At 37.0% G+C, this 25451-nt stretch overlaps 1 protein-coding gene across 1 annotated transcript in view; it reads left to right on the forward strand.

Moving 5' to 3' along the window:
- The window catches only part of VPS13A (vacuolar protein sorting 13 homolog A), a 262005-nt gene that overhangs the window by 105466 nt on the left and 131088 nt on the right, over window positions 1–25451 (forward strand). The window contains 7 exon segments of the mRNA XM_021065108.1: window positions 4464–4543; window positions 5840–5899; window positions 6198–6351; window positions 7037–7153; window positions 7234–7337; window positions 13236–13403; window positions 15178–15482. Of these exon segments, the coding sequence (XP_020920767.1) occupies window positions 4464–4543; window positions 5840–5899; window positions 6198–6351; window positions 7037–7153; window positions 7234–7337; window positions 13236–13403; window positions 15178–15482 (988 nt within the window).

Below are 25451 nucleotides of genomic sequence, written 5' to 3' on the forward strand. Positions count from 1 at the left end.
TAGCGTTCTCTAGTGAATGCATCTTGGCCTTGTGCTTTGTCTTTCTGTTTTGGAAGGTTATTAATTATTGACTTAATTTCTTTGAAAGATATTCAGGTTGTTTATTATTGCGTGGGTTTGGTAAAGTATGTCTTCCAAAGAATTGTTCTGTTTTATTAGTTTATTAAATTGGTGGGCAGAGGTGATAACGAGTATATAGTATTTCTATATAAGAGAAATACTAAAGAAATACGGTATTTCTTTATTCATTTCATGATCATGATACTATATTGATAATCCTCTCTGATTTCTAATATTAGTAATTTTTGTTCTCTTTTTTGTTTTTTCCTAAGTTAGTCTGGCTAAATGTATAACTTTTTGTTGATTTTTTTTCCCCAGAGAACCACTTTTGATTTCTTTGATTTTCTCTAATGATTGTTTTCAGTTTCATTGATTTCTGATCTACCTTTTATTATTTCTTGACTTTTACTTACTTTGGGTTTGTTTTCTTCTTTTTATAGTTTCCTAAGATGTGGAAGCATAGATTATTGATTTTAGATTTTCCTTCCTAACATATGTACTAAGTGTTATGTTTCCCTTTAAGTGCAGCTTTCACTGTTGTCCACAGATTTTGCTTAGGTATGTTTTCATTTTCATTTACTTCCAGATGTTTTTTTAATTCTTCCTTTCTTTTTGGATCCATGTGTTTCGAAGTGTGTTTATTCTCCAAACCGTTGGAATTCTCCAGCTGGATTTCTGTTAATGATTTCTGTTTTAATTCTCTTGTGGATTGAATGGAGACATTGTATGATTTCGATTTTTTTTTTTTTTTAATCTGTTAAGGTGTGCTTTATGGCTCAGAATGTGGTTGATCTTGGCGGATATTTCATGTGAGCTTAGGAAGGAATATTCTGCTCTTACTGGATGAAGTACTCTGTAGATGTCCATTATATCCAGTTGCTTGATGGTGTTGAGCTCATCTATATCTTACTGATTTTTTTTATTCTGCTGGACCTCGCCATTTCTGATAGAATGGTGTCAAGTGTTCTAATGCGGTATTGAGTCATGTGTTTCTCCTTCCAGTATTATCATTTTTTTGTTGTCTGTTGTTAGATAAATACACCTTAAGGTTGTTATCTCCTAATGGAGAATTGTTCCCTTTATCATTATGTAATACCTTTCTTTATCCCTAACTTTTGTTTGCTTTGACATCTGCTCTGTATGAAAATTAATATAGCTGCCTCTGCTTTCTTATTAGTGTTAGCATAGTATATTTGTCTTCATTTGTTTACTATCAATCTATATTAACTTTTGTATTTAAAGTGGGTTTCTTATAGAACAATATATACTTGGATGTTGTTTTTTTTGATCCACGTTGGCAATTGTTACCTTTTAATTGGTACATTTAGGCTATTGATGTTCAAAGTGATTATTGGTACAGTTGGCTTAAAAAATTTTTTAACTTAAAGTTAGAACTTTTCCTTTGTTTTTGAGATCACATAAATGTGTTCTATTTACATGTGTATAAAAGTACTTTACCCTTGGCTGTCCTGGAATCTGATGTTCTTTTGAAGGTTGACTTTTTTATGTTTATAAGTTGTTTTAAATTGAAGCTATCTTATATTCAGATCCTTTGAATTCATTTAGGAGTTTCTTCCCCCAGTGAATGAGTTACTGAAAATAAGGGAGTTAGAGAACTAAAGTAAAAATGAACTATCTATGGGAATAGAAAGGTGAGGAGGGAGTTCCTCTTGTGGCACAGTGGAAACGAATCTGACTAGTATCCATGAGGATTTGGGGTTTGATCCCCAGCCTCACTCTGTGGGTTGGGGATCTGGTCTTGCTGTGAGCTGTGATGTAGGTCTCAGACGTGGCTCAGATCCCACATGGCTGTGTCTCTGGCTCTGGCTCTGGCTAGCAGCTGTAGTTGCGATTCGATCCCTAGCCTAGAACTTCTATATGCTGTGGGTGTGGCCCTAAAAAGCAAAAAGAAAAATAAAGGAAGAAAGAAAGGTGAGGAATATGCTTATATACATCTCAAAGATTTGAGAAGGCCATCTTCTCTGGGAACTCATTCCCAGGCAATAAGGTCAGTTAACTCGTATATGAAAACTTCCCCCTTTTTGTGAGCCCTGGATTAAATATGATCTTTGTATTTTGGGAAGCCAATTAAGTATTGAGGTCTGAAAACTTAGTCGTTGGATATGATTTATACATTTTAGTTTTGTATGCTATACTTGTTCTATAGCCCTTGAGAACTTGTATGTGATAAATTGTGTTATGATTATCTCTTCCTGAAAAAATTATCATACATAGAAGATAACAGGGCTCTGCTTTATTATGCTTTGTACATCAACAAAGCTTGCTCTGGTAATTAATTGGAAGGAAAAGTGAACCAACTTGATAGTGTTCAATAATCCAGAAGTATTATAGCAATTCTTAATATTGATGCTTTTTATAATTTTTTTGTTTTCTTAAGAGCAAAGGATAAGAAAACCTTTGCACACATAAAACAGGATAAACAATTATCAGTACACCTATTTGTGTACTATATTTGCTTCTGTTTTCTTAGAAGGAACAGGAAGTAGTGACTAGCATAGTCTCTTATATAAAGTAAACGATCAGAAAGTAAATAATTTTTTAGTGAATCAATTAAATGTGTGAAAAAAGTGGGGACCATCTTAAGAATTGAAATGTGATTAGCATTTACAGTAGAAAGCTAACTTGAGTGTTAATAAGCTTTTTTTTTTTTTTTTTTTTTTTTTTTTTTTAAGGCCTTACCTACAGCATATGGAAATTCCCAGGCTAGGGGTTGAATTGGAGCTGCACCTGCCAGCGTCCACCACAGTCACAGCAATGCCAGATCTGAGTCACATCTGCAACCCACATTGCAGCTCATGGCAATGCCAGATCCTTACAGATCCTTAACTCAGCGAGGCCAGAGTTCAAACCCACGTCCTCATAAATGCTAGTCGGCATTTTGTTACTGCTGAGCCGCAATGGGAACTCACTTAAGCTTTTAAATCTGGAGGATTCTATGGAAATTTTTTGCATTTTTTTCCCTTGAGAATAGTATGATTGGAGTTCCCGTTGTGGCTCAGTGGTTAATGAACCCGACTAGTATCCATGAGAATGTGGATTCAATCCCTGGCCTTGCTCAGTGGGTTAACGATCTGGCATTGCTGTGAGTCATGGTATTGGTCGCAGATGCGGCTTGGATCCCGTATTGCTGTTGCTGTGGTGTAGGCCAGTGGCTGTAGCTCCAATTCAACCCCTAGCCTAGGAACATCCGTATGCTGTGGGTGTGGCCCTGAAAAGACAAAAGACCCCCCCCCCCAATAAAGAATAGTATGATTGGTATGTAGTCTTTCCTTTCAGTATCTCATTGATTTTGACCAGCCATAAGTAGTTTGATGATGATAGTTATAAAGACTGTATACAAAATACTCTTCAACAGCAGTTTCCTCATTTATTTTCTTGGATTTTGAGTAGAAACAACAATACAATTAGTAAAGACTGATAATATGGTAATAGTTTATTTTAATCTAAAGTATAATATACAGAAAAAATTAGTTTTTCATCAAATACCTGATGTGTTTTCTCTACAGTATAGGTTTTCAGAGTTTCTGACAATTTTCTTTCCAGCTATTTCTGTGACTCAGGGCCAGAATCTCTTCATGTCCTTTTTCCTACCTCACTTCCTGTCTATATTTAGAAGGGTGGGAGTTACCGTTGTGGCGCAGTGGTTAACGAATCCGTCTAGGAACCATGAGGTTTCGGGTTCGATCCCTGGCCTTGCTCAGTGGGTTAAGGATCTGGCATTGCCGTGAGCTGTGGTGTAGGTCGCAGACGTGGCTTGGATCCCGCGTTGCTGTGGCTCTGGCGTAGGCTGGTAGCAACAGCTCCAATTGGATCCTTAGCCTGGGAACCTCCATATGCCACAGGAGCGGCCCCAGAAAAGCAAAAAGACAAAAAAAAAATTGGAGTTCCCGTTGTGGCGCAGTGGTTAACGAATCTGACTAGGAACCATGAGGTTGCGGGTTCGGTCCCTGCCCTTGCTCTGTGGGTTAAGGATCTGGCGTTGCCGTGAGCTGTGGTGTAAGTTGCAGACGCGGCTTGGATCCCGCGTTGCTGTGGCTCTGGCGTAGGCCGGTGGCTACAGCTCTGATTCGACCCCTAGCCTGGGAACCTCCATATGCCGAGGGAGCAGCCCAAAGAAATAGCAAAAAAAAAATATATATATATATATTTAGAAGGGTAAGAGTCTTCAGCATTGTGGCATAAGGGGAGATGGGAATTATGAGACAAAACTACATTTTTAGTTTAAAGTAGAAGAGGAGTGACCTGATTTGACTAATATAGAAATCAAGGGTCAGAGTTGATACAGGAAATCCTTTTTTGCTAATTCTGTAATTAGTAATATTGCCTACATTTACTTTTGATTAGTTTTCCTGTGAAAGAATAATTTTAGAAATTATTTTTAGATGCGAACCAGAAACCAGTTTATTTAATTACCACACTGGATAACACAATGGAAGATTTATTAACACTGGAATATGTGAAGGCAAGTATTTTGATTTATGTGCTTGCTATGATAAGCATACTGTTGAAATATTAAAATCAAGTTTTATAAGTTTAGAAATATTCAGTTTAATCTTCATTCTAATGTGATCTTTATAACTCCTAAAACTTTAAGGATTTTTTGATTTGTCATCTTCTATTAGATATTTGTGATTTACAAACACTTAATATAGGAAGATAATAAGCAGCCCATATTCTAAAAGAAATGACCTACGGTTTGGCTCCCTCCATCAGGATTATCAACAAACTTTTCAAATTTGATGGAATTTATTGTGGTATAGGATACAAGATAAAGCTTTTATTTGATTTCCCACCATTGTCTGAAGTTACCTAATATTCCTGCTATCAATGACTCCATTACTTTCGTATATTGATTTATGATAACCATTTATTCATTAAGTTTTTTTTTTTTTTTTTTTTTTGGCTTTTTGCCATTTCTTGGGCCACTCCTGCGGCATGTGAAGGTTCCCAGGCTAGGGGTCGAATTGGAGCTGTAGCCACCGGTCTATGCCACAGCCGCAGCAACACAAGATCCGAGCCATGTCTGCAACCTATACCACAGCTCTCACGGCAACGCTGGATCCCTAACCCACTGAGCAAGGCCAGGGACCGAACCCACAACCTCATGGTTCCTAGTTGGATTCTTTAACCACTGAGCCATGATGGGAACTCCAATCATTAAGTTTTTATGTGTACTGTGGCCTACATATGATTTAGTCCTTATTTTTCTTGACCTATTTTTATGTAAATGCCACACGATTTTATTAATTATAAATTATTATTCTTTATAATAAGAATAATGCTGAATGAGCATATATCACTTATTAGACCATTTTTACTATTATTGATATAGATATGTTAGCAGTTTTGTTGTTTATGAATTAAAAAGCTTTTATATTATAAAAGTGTTCCAAATCTAAAGATAACACAGGATATTTGATATTTCGTAGACAATTCTGTCAAAATTTTAACATATAGGAAGATTTAAAAAGCACCTTACAGAATTATTGATGACTAAATAATTGTCCTCCACCTCTGATAATATCTAAATTTCCACTCTTGATAATAAGCAAAATAGTATGTAACATTGAATACTATGTGCCACAGAAATCTGTACTTATTACCAAATTTCTTTTGTTCTGGTGAAGGAGTTAAGTAATTATATATATATATAACTAGTTGGAAAAATTATATAAATGTATTAGGACCATTGTGCAATTGTATATACATATGTCTTCCTGTGATAATCTAACAGATGTGTTTTTTTCACTTGGTATAGGCTGAAAAGAATTTACCTGACTTGAAAAGTACCTATAATAATGTTATGCAACTGATTAAGGTATATGTGAATGGTAATTTATTTTATTGTTATGGAAATAAATAATATATTCGTTAATAACTGTATCATCATATACTACTATAAATTAATACCTTATAATTATTAATAAATACAATTACTTTGTAATTATATTTCTATATTTTTAAGAAAATTAGTGTGAAAATTATTTTATAGCTAGAACTATAAGATCCTTCAGGATAAAAATTGAATATTATAGGTTATATCCTTTATACCTCATAGAAAACAGAACAGGCAAACAAATACTTGTTGTATTACTAAAATCAGCTTTGTTCTTTAGGTGAATTTTTCCTCCTTGGATATTCATTTACATACTGAAGCATTGCTGAATACAATAAATTATTTTAATAATATCCTTCCACATTTGGAGGAAAAATCAGCGCCAGTGCATGTTGCAGAGACTGAAGACAAAGGAGAGGTTATTAGAAAAATACGTATGTTTCTTTAATATTCAACTTCAAGTTTTTACCAATTAGATCATAAATTTTGGCTCGTGCTTTATTAACTTTTAATATTGGCTTCAGAATTCTATTGCCTAGATTAATACCTAGAAACATTCATTATATGCTAGGTTAATTATAAAAAATAATAGTAAAGTGATTACTGCTGAAGAAAAAGTGGCTTTTATTTATCTTATTCATTTTAGTTGAAGATTATACAGTAGAAGTATTTAGTGTTGATTAAAATTCATGCATTTAATATTATTTTAGATTAGAAAAATAGAACTAACAAAACTTGAATGATAGCGTATATTTTAATTAGAGTTTCCTTTTTTAAGTAGTCAAAAGTTGCTAGTTTGATAATGACAGGCATTGCCTTGTAATCATTGATTTGCAAAAGATTTGTGATTTTTATGACTTCTTAGTTTCAAATGCTATTTTTGTCTAGGAACTATTTTGATTTTGTCTCTGCTTTTGTTTGGCTTTGTTTTCATTGGATTTGATTATTTTTTAGAATTCCTGACTTACTAGGAAATGTATTGCATGCTTTCGGTTTAAATTGCAAATCAAGTTTTCCTTTAGTATTATCATTATTTATTGTGATATTTCAATTAATTTTAAGTAGAGTAAGGTAACTATTAAAAGTTTTTTGTTTTACAACTTGACTTTCTTTTTGCAGCTTTAAAACTATCTAAGAATGAAGATGTTATTACCTTGCAGATTTTAGCAGAATTATCATGTTTACAGATTTTTATTCAAGATCAGAAACGTAACATTTCAGAAATTAAGATTGAAGGTAATGAGATTTGAGAAAAAGTAAATTCAGAACTACTAAATGAAGGAAAAGGAATTTACTCATTTTTTTTATTCCCTTAGGGCTTGATTCTGAGATGATTATGAGGCCTTCAGTGACTGAAATAAATGCAAAGCTGAGAAATATAGTTGTTCTGGATTCTGATATAACAGCTGTATACAAAAAGGTATGAATTTGTTTCTCTTAACATTATTAAATATAATTGTCCTTTAAATTGGTTATAAGCGTAAATTAAATAATTGTCAAATTTTAGTAGTGTGTCTTATTGTGTCCATGAGTTTTGAAGTTAGGCATAATTGGATTGTCAGAAATTAAATCTTTTAAAGATCTGGAGTATATAATTTTTTTTTTTTTTTTGTCTTTTTGCCTTTTCTAGGGCCACTCCCACGGCATATGGAGATTCCCAGGCTAGGGGTCGAATCGGAGCTGTAGCCACTGGCCTACGCCAGAGCCACAGCAATGAGGGATCCGAACCACGTCTGCAACCTACACCACAGCTCACAGCAATGCCAGATCCCTAACCCACTGAACAACGTAAGGGATCGAACCCGCAACCTCATGTTTCCTAGTTGGATTCGTTAACCACTGAGCCACGACAGGAACTCCTAGAGTATATAATTTGGTGTTTTCAATTTGTGCCTTTCTTACCACTAATAAAATTGCACACTTTTCATATATTTAGACACTATTTATGTTTGCTATTCTTTGAAATGCCTGTTAGTTTAGCTCAGGTGCTAAACTGTTTCTGTAAAAAGCCTGATTTAAGTGTCAGGCTTTGTGGGTCATGCAGTTTTTGTTGCAACCATTCAACTCTGCTGTTGTATGAAAGCAGTCACAGATAAAGTGTAAGTGAGTGATTTAGCTGTGTTCCAATAAAATTTTATTTTATGGGTAATAAAATGTAGACTTCATTTAATTTGTGTATGTCATAAAATATTGCTCTTATTTAGGTATTTTTTAAATTACTTAAAAGTATGAAAACCATTATTACCTAATCCTACTTTTTGTAGTTTGCTGACCCCTGGTTTAATTTATCAGTTTTAGAGGAAGAAATGTTTTTTTTTTCTTAGTGGTTTGTAGGAAATCATTTAATATTTTATACTTTATTCCTTGCTTAGTTTATATGTTTAAAATAGTTACAGATTGGTTATGATGTCTTTTTTTTGGGGGGGGGAGTGGTCTTTTTGTCTTTTTAGGGCCACACTCGTGGCATATGGAGGTTCCCAGGCTAGGGGTCCAGTTGTAGCTGTAGCCACCAGCTTATACCACAGCCATAGCAACTTGGGATCTGAACTGTGTCTGTAACCTACACCACAGCTCATGGCAAATGCCAACTCCTTAACCCACTGATTGAGGCCAGGGATCAAACCCATGTCCTCATGGATGCTTGTCGGGTTTGTTAACTGCTGAGCCATGATGGGAACTCCTGGTTATGAGGTCTTTTGATGAACAGAAGTTATTAATTTTAATGAAGTTGAGTTTATCCTTCTCCTTCTTGGTTTGAGAATTTTATGTCTTACAAATTATTCCATTCCTTAAATTCATAAAGCTATTCCTTTATCTGGCCCTCTGTAAGTTATATAGTTTTGCTTTTCACTTTTAGATCTTTGATCTTACTTAGAATTGATTTTTTTAAATGGTTGAGGCTGAAGTCCAATTTCACTTTTTCCCCCACACTGTATTGTTTTTTCCTAGTATCATTTATTCAGATAGCTATCCTTATTTTACTTGTCGGTACTACCATATCTATTGAATATTAAGTGTAGATATTCTGGTCTGTTCTATTCCATTGGCTTACTTATGCTTGAATCAGTACCAAAGATACATATTGTCCTTACTTGGTGCTGGATACTGTTCTAAATGCTTTATAAATGTTGGAGTTCCCATCGTGGCACAGTAGAAACGAATCCGACTAGGAACCATAAGGTTGAGGGTTTGGTTCCTGGCCTTACTTAGTGGGTTAAGGGTCTGTTGTTGCCGTGAGTTGTGGTGTGGCTGTGGCATAAGCCAGTGGCTACAGCTCCAATTGGACCCCTGCCTGAGAACCTCCATGTGCTGTGGGTGCAGCCCTAAAAAGACAAATAAATAAATAAATAAATAAAAATATAGTAACACCATATACTTTTTTTTTCATTTGTCTTTTATTTCTGACTTCAGTTATTAAGAGAGTCTCTAGTGCATGTATGTTACTGCAAATGGCATTATTTTGTCCTTTTTATGGCTGAGTGGTATTCCATTGTATATAAGTGCCACAGTTTCTTAATCCATTCATCTGCTGATGGACATATAGTTTGTTTGCTTCTGTTGGCTATTGTGAATAGTGCTGCAATGAACATAGAGGTGTGTGTATCTTTTTGAATTAATGTTTTGTCCGGATATATGCCCAGAAGTGGGTTGCTGGATCATAAGGTATTTCTATATTTAGTTTGCTGAGGAACCTCCATACTGTTTTCCACAGGGATTGTACTAATTTACATTTCCACCAACAGTGTAGGAGAGTTCCCTTTTTTCCATACCCTCTCCAGCATTTATTTGTAGACTTGTTAATTATGGTCATCCTGACCTATGTGAGTGGTATTTCATTGTAGTGTTGATTCACATTTCTCTAATAGAGATGTTGAGCATCTTTTCATGTGCCTCGTGGCTAATCATATGTCTTGTGATTTTTTTTTCTTATTAAAAAAATGTTGTCAACCTACTAACTTAATTTCATGGCCCATAAAGGGAGCTGCCACTACCAATTAGAAAATCCTTGCAGTGTAGATTCTCTCTCTCTTTTTTTAGTAAGGCAATTAAGTGTTCATTTAAAGAGAAAGGAGAGAGAAGATATGTGTGGAGAAAGCACAGGCAGGGGTGGGATGAGGTTGGGGGAAGGGGTGGGGGGTGAGAGAGAAAGAGACAAAGAGCAAGTGAAGAAGAGAGCAACACATGCTTTGGAGGTCATTTAAATCACTTGTATGGGGTAGTCATGCTGGGCTTCCTTTGGCCAGTCATCTTGCTTCTTCTGGCTTTGGCCTGACTCAGGGCCCTGCCCTCGGGATGGATTCTAGTACAGGGGTCTCTGGGAAGTTGACAGGATTTACTATGGTCTGGTACCCTTCTTTTCTCTGACTCCGAGGAACCTTTCTGCAACTTCATGGTTATGGAGGTCTCCTTGACCTCAAGAATGAGAAATAGATGATCTATATCTTTTATCCAAGGAGGATGCAGCTTTTATCTTTCAGTTATCTGTCCACAGAGAAAGGGACCCATCTATCTCCTGCTTCAATTCCCCCCTTAGAGATGTGAATCCCAATAAATCTTTATTGGGAAGATGAATGGCGGCAGTCTATCCTATGTAGCTTCTTCAGGCTGGCATGGGGCTTGCAGACCCTACCTAATTGGGGCCACACCCTACCCCTTATCTTATTAAGGGGTCCCAAGGTGACTTCTGCTGTTTTTCAGGCAGGATCTGTTTTGAGGCGTGGCTGGAATCCCTGCATCTCTTATCCTCTTAAGAAGACTGTAATCTGGAAGAGACAAACTTAACAAGCAGATTAAAAAGTCCAAAGATCAGTAAAAGAACGATTATTACTAGGGATCCAAGCAGGGTTAAGAACCAGGGGTAATGTTTGGTAATATTTTTGATTATAGTCCAGTTAGAGTCAGTGCTTGGGTTACACTGTCCAAGAAATGGAACCACTTGGCATGATTGTATTTTTTTTGTCCCATCTGTTAGTCCCTTGTTACTGATGTAAATGTAACAGACGCAGTTAAAATAGTTGGAGGAGTGACAATCTGAATGTTTATAGATAAAATGGATCTCATTCCTTTTTAGAATAAGTATGAATCCCAGTCTGGACCTAGCACTTCCAGGAGACTTACAGTCAGGTGCCCAGTTGTGTATTTTATCTAAGTAAGTTTTAAGGTTTGATGTGGTATTAACATAAACAATAAGAGTGATTTGTCATTATACATGTATCTCTTTAATGTATAAGAGGAGACCTTGAAAATGCAAGGTTGCAGCTGCCAGCTGATACTGCATTGAGAACGCCTGGTGGCATCAAGTCTGACGCAGTGCATAAACCTTAAGTTCTTAGCAGTACAAGGGCTCGTCTACAATTACACCAATAATGTTTCCTAGAATTATGTTGGGTGTCTGAACCATAGCTACTCCATTCTGCCTTTCAATTTCACTTCTGTCCTTAAAAGGGCCAGAGCAGGTGTCACTGTTAATGATTTTAGTGCTTTTCTAGGTATGAGAAGATGCAAGAATCAGGGCTCATAAAAATCCTTATGTGAAAACATAACTGTTTGAAGGCCTGTTCTGCCAGTTATTTGGTTTTTGTTTTTTTTTCAGAGCACAGTTTCTTATTTCTTAGATCTACCCTGAACTCTTTTTAGGGAGTGTTGAAGTTGAGCAGTTTGAGCTGCTTAGGATTTAATCCTCGTAGAGGCAGATAGCAAGTGCCAGTCTCCAGTTCACAGGGCTCCCCCATGGTCATAAACTTGACCATAGTTTTTGGGAGGCATTTCATAACCATTTCATCCCACAGTGCTGGGAATGCTCGTTCCCAGGTCTGGTGAAGATTTCATTGTCAGGCTACTCGGTGTGCTATTAGTGGACTAGGCCTTAATAACAGTAACCAAAAGTCTCTTGACCACTTGTCTTATCTAGTCTTTTATGGTCCAGGAAAATATTCCTTCTTGTTTCTTCTCATATCTAGAGTTATACTATCACCATCATCGATGTTGAATGGAACTGTATATCATCACTTTATCAAAGGCTCAGTTACACATTTGGCAATGCAAAAAATAATTTTGTAAAAAACCAGTTAATAAAAATAATAATAGCTAGCAGTATCCATAAAGTCATAAATTAAGTCAAGAGTTTTCACCAAGTGCAGCCTAGTATATCCCTCTTCAGCTCAGTCTGTTCCTCATGTTTAAGGAAATTATACACTGGCTTTGTCTATTCAGCGTAATTTTCTAGTGTTGCTAGGCTGGTTATCCCTAGATGATTTAATTGTTCCCAACATAAGGGAGCCTTTAAATTTAAATCACCATAGCCTGGGAAAGTTATTATATCCCTTGGCCGAAGTCTTACTTGTTGCTGATTGAACTTGAGTAACATTACAAAAAAAAATTTATGGCCAAGACTAGAGCAGGTATATAAATTGGCCAGGTGAGGGGAATCCCACCTTGTTAATAGTGGCCTGAACAGAATTATGATTTTTTTCCCTAGAATAAATTCCCAAAGGGCCAACTAATAAGAGCCTTAGAGGGGAGAAACCCACCAAAGTAAAGAAGTACTAGATATAGGTGATGGACCACAAACACAACAATTGGATTGGTTTTAAAAATTCACATAGGATCGTGCCTAATGATGGAAAAACATTTGATTCTTGTGTAAAATAAAACAAATAACCGTAAATAACCATACAGGTCAGGTCTGGCAATCTTGGGATAGCTGTTTCCCGTTGGTGCAGTCTTTTATCCTGTTTTTTTCTTTTTTCTTTCTTTCTTTTTTCTTATTAGAGCCTTGTTTTAAGGTGAGTATGGAGTCAGTCTTGCTCTCTCTAGACCAGTCTAATGCAAGGCCCTTCTTGAATGCCTGGATTTCGACACCAAGAAATGTTCTCTGGTGACTGTTGAGTGAGAATGCCAAACTCTAACCACTTGATGTAGGTCCCCAGAACTTTGTCCCTTTGGAGAAAAAAATACGGCAAAGAGACTGAGGATAGTGAGGCAATCAAAAGAGGAAAGAGAAAGATGGGTGTGGAGAAAGCACCGGCAAGGTTTATTAAGAGATAAGATAGATGGGGAGAAAGCACAGATAGAGGTGGTGCATGGAGGGGTGGCGTGGAGGGGGAAGAGAGAGAGACAGAGCAGGATAGGAAGAGAGCATAGTGTAGATTCTAATAAAGGATTTAGAATATTCGTCTTATTTGTAGTAGGCTTGAATACTTTTAAGAAGATTTTCCAAATATGGAAGTATGTTTTATTTTATTTGTTGCTGCTTTTTTTTTGTACTTAAGACATATCATTTGAAAGTGGATTTTGACAATTGAATTCTTTCTTTAAGGCTGTTTATATTACTGGAAAAGAAGTTTTCAGCTTCAAAATGGTTTCTTACATGGGTGCAACTGCTGGTTCTGCATACACCAATATGAATGTGTTTGACAGTCAAGTTAATTTAACTGTTGGTTGCATTGAAGTGGTTTTTGTCACAAAATTTCTATATTCTATGTTGGTAAGTATGTTATACAGTTTTTTATTCTAATTGTTTACTGTGTATCAGGCTTAGATGAAAAATTCCATGCTTAAGATATCCTAGGTGTAATTTATCATGACTGAGATGAATAGTGTATCGTTTATATATCATTTTCACATGGGAATGTTCTAGTTAATTGAAATAAGTATTTTATAAATACGTACATTATATATCATATATATGTTATATATATTAATTGAATTCTTTATTTTATACGTGATTGATTTAAGTACTTTAACTGATTTCCAACTCTAATTAAAAATACTAAATATACAGTTGAAGCTTGGTTTGGTTTCAGGTAGTCTTTAAGAAAATTATATTTTCTTTATTTTTTTTTTCTTCTTTAGAGCCACACCTATGGCATATGGAAGTTCCCAGGCTAGGGGCTGAATTGGAGCTGCAGCTGCCAGCCTATGCCACAGCCATAGCAATGCCAGGTCCAAGTCTCATCTGTGACCTACACCGGAGCTCATGGCAACGCTGGATCCTTAACCTACTCAGCGAGGCCAGGGATCAAACCCGCAGCCTAATGATACTATTTGGGTTCTTAACCCGCTAAGCCACAATGGGAACTCTGGAAATTATATTTTCTTTTCTCTCTCTCTTTTTTTTTTTTGTCTTTTTAGGGCCACACACACGGTATGTGGAGGTTCCCAGGCTAGGGGACAAGTCAGACTGCAGTTGTCAGCCTGCACTACAGCCACAGCAGTGCCAGACCCTCAACCCAACTGAGTGAGGCCAGGGAGGGAACCTGCATCCTCGTGGCTGCTAGCCAGATTTAGTTTCTTCTGAGCCACGTGGGAACTCGGAAGATTATATTTTCTGTTGCATTGTAATCCTATGAACATCTGGGGCTTTTAGGGATTTAGATTTACTCTCTGTTTGACACTTAGGTATTTGAGATCCATTTCTGCTTTTCATAGTTTTTATTCATGTGTTTTCCCCTTGCTGTCAGCTGGTATAGTTACCTGTGAGTGTTGTACCTGTCTCTGTGATTTCACTATTAATTCTTTTAAGATGCTTTAACTAAATTTTGGTATATAAACTAATTAGTTTATTCTAAATAAATAATGTTGCTGTTTTTGTGATCTTCATAGTAACTAAGGTTATCAGTTTTTCCTTTACCATAACAAATTTTTTGTGCATTAAAAAAAACAGTAAACATGAAAGTATTTCTTTAATTTTTTCTAATTTCCTTCTGTAACTCAGAAGTATTATATCCCTGAACCCTGTTGTGATAGCCTTATAATCAAAAATTACTGCAAACAAAATTTTTACCCATATATAGGCATTTTTATGGTATTCATTGTTTTTTTCTACAACTCAGGAATTAGAAAACTTTAGAGTTCTTAAACATTTTTATTGTTGTTTTATAAATGTAAATAAGCTCTCTGTCCATTGAAATTGTATAGGAAAATACGTTGTGGTTATTTATTTCCTTGATTATCTCATTAGGGAAAGTGAGATAATTAAGAAAATAGATACCAGTGAAACATTGCAATATCTATATGTTGCTTTGGCCAAGGGACTAGATTTTTATTGTTTTACTCTGTTTCTGTAACTGTAGCTTTGTGTTTCTCAACTTTTATTGAAGAAAATTAAGGTTTAATATACACTGTCAGACCTTGAATAAATAATGCTTGGTTGTACCAGGAGAAAATTTTTCTCATGGAGTTAAAATCTTAAATACTAGTGTACACTTAATAATCTTACTATTGGTAGCCTTAAGAATATAAATCTGTTTTCTTTACAGGCTTTTATAGATAATTTTCAAGCAGGTAAACAAGCCTTGGCTGAGGCAACTGTTCAGGCAGCAGAAATGGCTGCTACTGGTGTAAAAGAACTGGCACAAAGGAGTTCTAGAATGGCATTGGATGTTAACATCAAAGCCCCAGTTGTGGTTATACCGCAGTCTTCCATTTCTGAAAATGTTTTTGTTGCTGATTTTGGACTCATTACAATGACAAATACATTCCATGTGATAACAGAGAGTCAGACCAACCCACCACCCATCATTGATTTGATAACAATAAAGCTGAGTGAAATGCGACTGTATAGGTAAGCTTTTCATGAGTATATTTATGTAGAATCCAGTCTTTTTCAAATACTTGAAAAGCTTTGGTATCCTGAATTTTCTATTTAGAGTGGAAATTTTTTATATTATAATGAATTTTGTGGTTTTTCTCTTTCCAAAGTATTTTTGGGCAAGATCAATTTCGTTTTCTAGTTTTTTAAAACCTAGAAAGTATTGGAAAATGACTCATTAGGTAATTAGGAATGCTATTAAATTTATTACCTGAGAAAGTATATTTATACTTACTTGTAGTTTTATGAGTTATAAGATTATGAAAGAAATGGGAGAATTTCTAATGTATTAATTTACTCTGTGCATGTAGTGTTACCCATAGTACTCTATCAGCTTTGTGCTGCGGATCTGATACACTAATTAAACACACTCACACGTACCCACACAGTAGAATACAGTCTTATATGTTCCTTCTGCGTAGGATTAGCAATTAGGGGAATAAGTGAATTTGGGAATAAGTTTTGGAATTGGGGGAATAAGTTGTAGAATTTGATCTGAAGTTCCTAATATTCCCTTGTTATTCATTAATGTCTATATTGGTGTTGCCAAAACTCGGCCTCTGTCCATCAGTGCTGAATAGAAACGCAGTAACAGTTTTCAGTGAAGGAGAAAAAAATGCTTTATTCCTCTGCCAGGCAAAGGAGGCCATAGCAGGCTAAAGCCCTAAATACTGTGTCCTCCGTTAGGAGAGATTAGGAAGTGGTTTTATAGTTTGGGAGTAGAAAATAGGGCCACAGGTAAAGATAGGAGTAGGTGCAAGTGAAACTGACAGCACTAAAGGCCTGAACCTAGCCAGAACACAGACTGGGATTTGAGCCCACATGCCGGGACTCCAACCCAGCCTAAACCCAGTTTGGGATTTAAACCCACAGTTTTAAATTAGAATCACTCACTCGGTATCTGGATTCACTGAAGTTCAGGTTCTTTATGCCTCTGTGCAGAAGGAATTCAACGAGAGACAAAGTAATAGGCAAGGTTTATTAAGATTAGATGCTTGTGAGAGATGCAAGCAGACAGGCAAGGAAGCGCTGCCCCGAGGATCCAGTAGGCTACAGTTTTATCTTTCAAGGGAAGTGGGGATTGGAAAAGACTGCCTCTTCCTTTCTGGGAGTAGTAGCTCCTCCTTAGTATTCAGTAAGGTTTGTATTCATATCAGCAGAAGGGTGGTCCTCAACTCCTGCCCTTGGTGTGAATCTGAATGCAGGCCTCATCCCATCCCCCACCCAATGACCTGAGGCAATTCTCATACCTCCTGTACTCAAGCAAGTTCTGCCCAGTTCTGATGGCTCTTTCTAGCAATTTATTAACTTACAGTGATTACCTAACATCCCCTAGGTTTCCCTCTCTATGATCCTTTATTGGGACTTCTACAACTACCTGTGCCTACTCCATCGTTATCACAAGTTTTACTTCTTTTTCAGAGTTGGTGTTTAGTGGCCCCAGGACTGGCTCTGGTGGTCCTCCTCTCTTGTTTTCATTTGTTGGGTGGTTTAGTTCTGCAGGAGAAGGTAAAGATATTGTTATGTATATTCCTTGAAGAGGCATCGGGACCCTGTCCCAAGGCTGCACTGTTCTTGACATGCCTCCCTTGTCTTTTTTTTTTTTTTTTTTTTTTTTTTGCTTTTTAGGGCCGCACTTGCGGCATATGGAGGTTCCCAGGCTAGGGTCTAATCAGAACTACAGCTGCCCGGCCTAGCCACAGCCACAGCAATGCCAGATCCTTAACCCAATGAGCGAGGCCAGATGCGCAACCTCATGGTTCTTAGTCGGATTTGTTTCCGCTGCGGGAACTCCAGCACCTTTTTGAATCTGCCCTTTGGAGCTTGGGGAAGGTCATGGAGGTTAAAGCTTATTCCCTAAAAATAAGAAATGGGGGACACAGAAAGGCGTGTGTGCCCAGGAGCTTTTGTACTAATCAGTCTTTCTAGAGGTGTATCAGTTTTATTGATCTTTTATTTCCTGTAGAACAACTCAGTTTCATTCTTTTCTTCCCTTCTAGATTTATTGAGATGTAATTGACATACAGCGCTGTGTAAGTTTAAGGTGTACAGCATAATGATTTGACTTATGAAACATCATGAAATGACTACCACATAAGTTTAATAAACATCCATCATCTTCTGTAAATACTATTGCCAAAACTGGAGTCTCTCTCCACTGGTGCCAAATATAAATGTAGTGACAGAGTTTTGGGTAAAGTAGAAAAGAATAGCTTTTATTGCTTTGCTGGGCAATGGAGGCTGTAGCAGGCAAATGCCCAAGACTGTGCCCTCCTTGGGGAGAGAATAAGAAGCAGTCTTAAAGTTTGGGAGTGGGAAATAGGGCCACAGATAAGAGTAAGGGTAGATGCAAACTTGCAGTTCTTCTTCAAAGCTGGCATCAGGCAGTCTTGGGACATGTTCTGGTGGTCCTTGAGATTATCACACCATGACCTTCTTTGTGGAATAAAGAATGCTTCATTAAATAGTTAGAATCTTCCATTTGTTGGGGGTATTAGTTCTGCAGAAGAGCTCAGAGAGTGTTACATGTATCCCTAGAAGAGAAACCAGGACCCTGCCCCAAAGCTATACTATTGTTTCTCAACTGCTCCCTCCTTGTCTACATATCCCATCCCTTCCCTAATTAGCAACTGTTTGAATCCCTTTGGAACTCCGGCAAGGTTCCCCAAGGCTGAATGAAGCCTTTTTCCTACAAACAAGAAATGGGGGATACTGAAAGGCTTTTCATGCCCAGGAGCCCCACAAGGTTCTGCTCGGTTTCAATACAGTGTTAAGTCTAGTTACCATCTGTCATCATACAAAGATATTACATAATTACTGACTGTTTTCCCTACCCTGTACATTTCATACCTTCGGCTCATTCATTTTGTAACTGAAAATTTGTACCTCTTAATCTCCCTCACTTATTTCTCTCTCCTCCCCACCCCTCGAGTCTCCTCCGGCAAGCACCTGTTTTCTCTATGACTTTCTTTTCTATTTTGTTGTTTGTTCATTTGTTTTTTTAAATTCCATACATAGGTGAAGTCATACAGTATTTGTCTTTCTCTGACTTATTTCACTTAACATAATATCCTCTAAATCCATCCATGTTGTCACAGATGGCAAGCTTTCATTCTTTTCCTATGGCTGAGTAATATTCCACTGCAATTAATCCATTCATCTACTAATGGACATTAGATTGTTTACATATCTTGGCTATTGTAAATAATGGTGCACTGAACTTAGGGGTACATACATCTTTTTAAATTTCTGTTTTCATTTTGTTTGAATAAATACTGAGAAGTGGAATTTGTTTCTAACAAAGCTGGCTGCTGTTTTTGGGGTGTCCCAGATTTGGTATCATCCTGGATGTGGGTAGGCTTGGATATTGGGGTGATTGAGAGGCTCAAGATATCCTAGAGCTGGTGTTGGGCCATTGGTGGGCAGGGATAGGGCCCAGCAGTCCCATGCAGGACTGGGTCCTGGGGCAGCTAGGAGCTCAGAGAGTCCTGTGGGAGTTGGTCTACTGGTAGGCAGCTAGCTGCTTGGTGTGGGGTGTCCCAGGACTGGTGCCTACTCTCTGGTGGGCTGGGCTGGGTAATGAACTAGAGGAAGGATTCCAAAATAATGCCTTCCTACATCATTGTCTTGTGGTTGAAAGAGCACCCAAAAATGGCTTCTCTCAGCATCCTGTCCCCAGGGTGAGTCCTAAAAGCTTCCTGCTTTTCTGGGAGGCTCTCTAATATCAGTAAGTGGGTGTGATCCAGGCTTAATTTAAATTATTGCTTCTTGCCTTGTTTTCAGAGCATGTGAGATTTTGTGTGTGCCCTTTAAGAGTGGAGTATGTTTCTTAGAGCCCTCTGACTCTCCTAAAAGTACACCTCACTGGCCTTCAAACCAGTCACTCTGGGGAATCTAGGCTAGGCAGCCTGGTGTAGGGGGTTGTACCCCTTGATCCTTGGGGAGAACTTCTGTATGCTTTTTTACTATACCATGTCTGTACTCCTACTGTTGTGATTCCTTCTTTATATCTTCAGTTGTTGAAGAGATTTTCTGGTAGTCTTCAGGTCATTTTTCGCTGGTAATTGCTTTGTAAATATTTGTAAGTTTGCTGTGCCCCTGGGAGGAGATAATCTTAGAGTCTTTCTTCTCCTCTTTCTTGGCCATTCCCTGGTTGTCCATTCTTGAAGCTCCATGGCAGCTAGAAGCTCAGAGAGTCCTCTGGGAGGTGGGCTAGTTTTATTACTCTTAAAGCATCACCTTTTGGTTTTCTCTTTTTCTGTTTGATCTTTCATTGATTTCTGCTTTTTTATGTATTACTCCTACTTACTTTGGGTTTAATTTTGTGCTTTTTCTAAGGCTCTTTAGGTGGTGGCTCAGATTATTGATTTGAACATTTCTTCTATTGATTTGAACTAAATGCCTATATACGCATTTAGTACTATAATTTTAGAGTTCATGTCTCTGGCATGTTGCCATATGAGCTTTAGCTGCCTTGGTTTCTCTGAACTCTCAGCTCTGTCTTCTCAACTCATAGAATTTACTGGTTGTTTCATGGCATATTCCCCACCAACCTTTTCCACGACCTTTAAATTATCTCAAAACAATTAAATTTGGGCTAATCATAGGTCTCACCTTGTTTTTTCTTGTGTCTCAGTAATCACTGTCAACTGCCTGATGTCCTGTGTCTTGAAACCGTTTTTTAATGTATTACATGTGTGTGTTGTTGGGGAGGAGTTGTTTCCAGCAGGAGAATAAATCTGCTTCATTTTATTTCACTTTAGATGGGAGGAGAAATTTCCATCAATTGAATGTTGAGTATTTATTAAGCATGTAATATATCCCAGGCACTGTGCTAGGAACATGAAGTATAATAGTGAGCAGTGTTTACGAGGGATAAATAAATAGTACCTGTCTCTTTGAATTTTTGAGGTATGTACTGTTTAATGAATTTTATTTTATTTTTTCTGCTTTTTAGGGTTTGACCTATACATATGGAGGTTCCCAGGCTTGGAGTCGAATAGGAGCTACAGCTGCTGGCCTACACCACAGCCACAGCAATGTTGGATCCGAGCTGTGTCTGCAGCCTACACCATAGGTCACAGCAGTGCCATATCCTTAACCTACTAAGTGAGGCCAGGGATGGAACCCGCATCCTTGTGGATCCTAGTAGGGATCGTTAACGCAGAGCCACAATGGGAGCTCCAATTTAATGAATTTTAATGAGCTAATAAACATTAAAACAGGATCACATTGAAGATTTGGAAAGGTTTGAAGAAAGGCTAAGGAAGTGAGGTAGTAGAGAACTAAACAGTTGTGAGAAATTTGAGAAGTGGAATTAAACGTAATTACTTAATTTCGGTCAAGTTTAAAAGAGTAGTTAAAAGTGACTTCAGCTTTCGGGTTTGTAAAATTCAGTATTTGGTAATAATGCAGCTCAGTGAGATATGACAGAGCAATGCAGAAAAAGAAAAAAGTGGAGGGAGTTCCCATCGTGGCTTAGTGATAACGAATCCGACTAGTATCCATGAGGACTCAGGTTCGCTCCCTGGGCCTTGCTCATTGGGTTAAGGATCCAGCGTTACTGTGAGCCATGGTGTAGGTTGCAGACAAGGCTCAGATATGGCATTGCTGTGGCCATGGCCTAGGCTGGTAGCTACAGCTCCGATTTGACCTCTAGCCTGGGAACTTCCATCTGTGGTATAGCTTTCCATCTGTTTGTGTCATCTCCACTTTCTTTCATCTACATCTTACCATTTTTGGAGTACAAGTCTTTTGCCTCCTTAGGTAGGTTTATTCCAAAGTATTTTATTCTTTTTGATGCAATGGTAAATGGGATTGTTGCCTTAATGTCTCCTTCTCATCTCTCATTGTTAGTGTATAGAAATTCAAGAAATTTCTGTGTATTGATTTTTATCCTGCAAATTTAACAAATTCATTGATGAGCTCAAGTGGTTACCTGTAGTGTCTTTAGGATTATCTATGTATATAGTGTCATGTCATCTTCAAACCATGACAGTTTTACTTCTTTGCTAATTTGTATTCCTTTTATTTATTTATTTTTCCTCTCTGATTGCCATTGCTAGGACTTCCAAAACTATGTTGAATAAAAGTGAGAGTAGTCAACCTTTTCTTGTTCTTGATCTTAGAGGAAATGCTTTCAGCTTTCACCATTAAGTATGATGTTAGATGCGGGTTTGTCATATATGGACTTTATTAGGTTGAGGTAGATTCCTCCTGTGCCCACTCTCTGCAGAGGTTTTTTTTGTTTGTTTGTTTTTAATCATAAATGAGTTTTGAATTTTGTCAAAAGGTTTTTCAACATCTATTGAGATGACCATATAGTTTCTGTTCTTCAATTCGGTGATGTAGTGTATCACACTGATTGATTTGCAGATACTTAGAAATACTTGCATCTATAAGATAAATCCCACTTGATCATGGTGTATGATCTTTTTAAAGGGTTGTTGGATTTGGTTTGCTAGTATTTTGTTGAGGATTTTTATGTCTATGTTCTTGAGTGATATTGGCCTGAAATTTTCTTTTTTTGTGTGTGGTATCTTTATCTGGTTTTAGTATCAGGGTGATGGTGGCCTCATAGAATGTGTTTGAGAGTGTTCCTTCCTCTGTATTTCTTGGAAGAGTTTCAGAAGGATAGGTGTTAACACTGCCCTAAGTGTATGATAGAACAGGATGCATGTTTTTATTGCCATTTGTTAATTGTTTTGGATTTATTTCTGTAAAGTCTTTCTTCTTCCTGTTTTCTTTTGTTCTCTTCTCTTGTGGTGACTGTTTTTAGTGTTGTGTTTGGATTGCTTTTTCTTTTTCGTGGGTATATCTATTGTAGTTTTTTGGTTTGTAGTTCTTGGGAGGTTTTGCTATAGCAGTCTATAATTATACAAAATTCTTTTAAGTTGCTGACCTCTTAATTTCAAATGCATTTCTAATATCCTGCATTTGTACTCCCCACCTGTCATGTTCGTCTCTATTTGTTTTTTTAAGTTTTGTAGCTCTTTGTTAAACATTTCTATATCTTCTCTGTTCCTTTATTCTTTTTTTGAGATCTTGGATTCTCTTTACTATCATTACTTTGAATTCTTTTTCAGGAGGATTTTCCGTCTCCACTTCACTTAGTTGTTCTTCTTGGGTTTTAACTTATTCCTTTGTTTGGAACATATTTCTGTGCCATCTTGTTGTGTCTAACATTCTGTTTGTGGTCTCTGTTCTGCAGGCTGAGGAATTGTATTTCCACTAGCTTCTGGTGTCTGCCACTTGGTGGGTGAGGTTGGACCAAAGGCTTGTTCAGGTTTCCTGGTGGGAGGGACTATGCCTTCCCACTGGTGAGTGGACCTGGGTCTTGTCCATCCACTGTGCTGGCTGTGTCAAGGGTGTGTTTAGAGGTGACTGTGGGCTCAAGACCACTTTAGGCAGCCTGTTTACTATTGGATGGGACTGTGTTCTCACCCTTTTGATTGTTTTGCCTGAGGCGTCCCCTCACTGGATGCTCCAGGCTGTTGGTTGGGGCCACGTCTCAGTGCCAAAATGGTGACCTCTGGGAAAGCTCATGCCTATGATTATTCCCTGGCCCTCCACCAGCAATGTCCTTGTCCCTGAAGTGAGTCACAGCACCTTCTGCTTCCCCAGGAAACTCTCCACCACTTGTAGGTAGGTCTAGCCCAGGCCCCTATGAAGTAGTGCTTTGCCTTGGGTCCCAATACTTGTGAAACCTTGTATGCCCCTTTTAAGAGTGTAGATCTAGTCCTGTGGATCTTATGCACTCTAGCCCCAATAGCCTTCAAATCCAAATTGTTAGGGGCTCCTCTTAATGCCAGACCCACAGGCTAGGAAGCTTGTCATGGGGCTCAGAACTCTCCTGTGTGAGAACCTCCTGATTATCTTCCATTATGTGGATCAACCACCTGGCATAGATTGGATTCAATTATATCATGAAAGTGCCCCTCCTCCCCTCTCGTTGTGGCTTCTTCTTTGTCTTTAGGTGTAGAATACCTTTTGGTAGGTTCCAGATTTTTTTTGTTGATGTTCTTTCAGCAGTTGGTTGTAATTGTGGTGTTTTCATGAAAGGAACTCAGTTCAAGTCCTTCTACTCCACCATCTTGTTCCCTCTCTATATGTCTATATTTAATCACATCTTGTTTGACTTCAAAAAATGGTGTAGACATGAATGGTGAGTCTATATTTCAAAAAGATTGTTTCTGAAAGAGTTCATTGAAATTTTCCAAAACATTATACAGTAACATGTATTATTTTTATGTCCAAAAAAATTGGTTATTGATGAAGTACATTAGATGGGTTAGGGATGAATGTAAGAGATTTCTGATAATATGACCACCCAAAGATAGCTACTATTAATAATTTGGTATGTTTTTCTACTTCATTGTATCTGCCTTTATATTTACATAAAATAAGATTTATAGTGTACATATTTTGGATTGTAAATTCTTCTTTTCCCTTAAAAATATGCTATAAATATTTTTCCTGTATTTTATATTTATGCTTTAAATATTTTTTAATTTTGCTACTATTTTTCCATATTTGATAGCATAATTATTTTTAAATATTTTAATATAATGTAGTTTTTAAAAAATCCTTTTGTCTGCTTTTAGAGATTTAAGTTGGTTCTTTTTTGTTAAGAACCACCATAATGATGATTGAGATCTTATCAATGCTTACGTGCTTTTCTACTCATTTCTTTAGGATAACTCGTTTCCTTCAGGTGAATTGCTAGAAATAGAATTAGTAATTTATAGAATAAACCAATTTCCCTGAAATAATCTTACTACCAAATGTTAATTACAATATAAAAATTAAAAGTTATTTATGTTACTTCCACAAGGAAAGTTGTAAAACTTAACCAGAGACCAGAAAGAAATCTTAATTATAGAGAGAATATTTTCCTACATCTAATAAATGTGTCAGTTTCTTATAAGTTAATTTACACATTTACTGCACTTTCAATAAAAAAAGTCACAACAGCATTTCTTTTAACACCTTTCAAAATTACTGTGAAATTTTTCTGGAAATAAGAGGCAAAGACTTTTTGAAAACATAAAATTGAGGTGGGGTATGGGAGAGTCATAATAACAGAGGTACAGCTAAAATATATTAAGTTAGATTAAATATTACTAAAATGTATTATCAAACTAAAATAATTAAACTAGTGAACCAGTTGAAACCTCAGCAGCTGATTCTGTGTGTATGTGTGTTCTCTTTATTCATATATATATATATATACACACACACATATATAGTCAATCTGCATCATTCACGAATTCCTTATCTGTAAGTTTTTCTCCTTGCTAAAACTTATTGTAATCCCAAAATCAGTATTAATAGCACTTTTACAGTCATTTGTGGGCATGCACAAAGCTGCGAGTAATTTGGGCATCCTGAGACCTAGGTAAATAAGGTGTTTCCCTTCTTCCTTTTTTTTGGCTGCTCCACAGCTTATGAAGTTCCTAAGCCAGGTGTCAGATACAAGCCGAAATTGTGACCTAAGCTGCAGCTGTGGCAATCCCTAAACCTTTACCCTCTGTGCCTGGCATCAGACCATCGTACCAGTGCTCCCAAGATGCCACAGATTCTCCATTGTGCCACAATGGGAACTCCTGCCCTGCTTTCTTATTCAACTCTTGTATTCTAAACAGACCTGTTGTATGCCACATTTTTTTTGCATTGGGGCCTTTCCTTGGTGATTTTGCTGTTAAAATGGCCCTGGAGCATAATGCCAGTTATAAGCATAAAAAACTAAAAGCAAGTGAATCATATATTATGTGAATTACCTCAGCCATGTTCTAAGGACAAATAACATGTAAGTAGCACTAATTTGGTAGAGAAATACTTGCTAATTTAAGCACTGAAGGAAGAATAAAAGTGATAAGGGGAAAATATCAATTGACTTTGAGAAAGAAGGTTTCTCAGTGTTGCTGTTGTGGTTCAGCAGTA

The sequence above is a fragment of the Sus scrofa genome, chromosome 1 (genome assembly GCF_000003025.6).
Source record: "Sus scrofa isolate TJ Tabasco breed Duroc chromosome 1, Sscrofa11.1, whole genome shotgun sequence".
NCBI classification, from domain to species: domain Eukaryota; kingdom Metazoa; phylum Chordata; class Mammalia; order Artiodactyla; family Suidae; genus Sus; species Sus scrofa.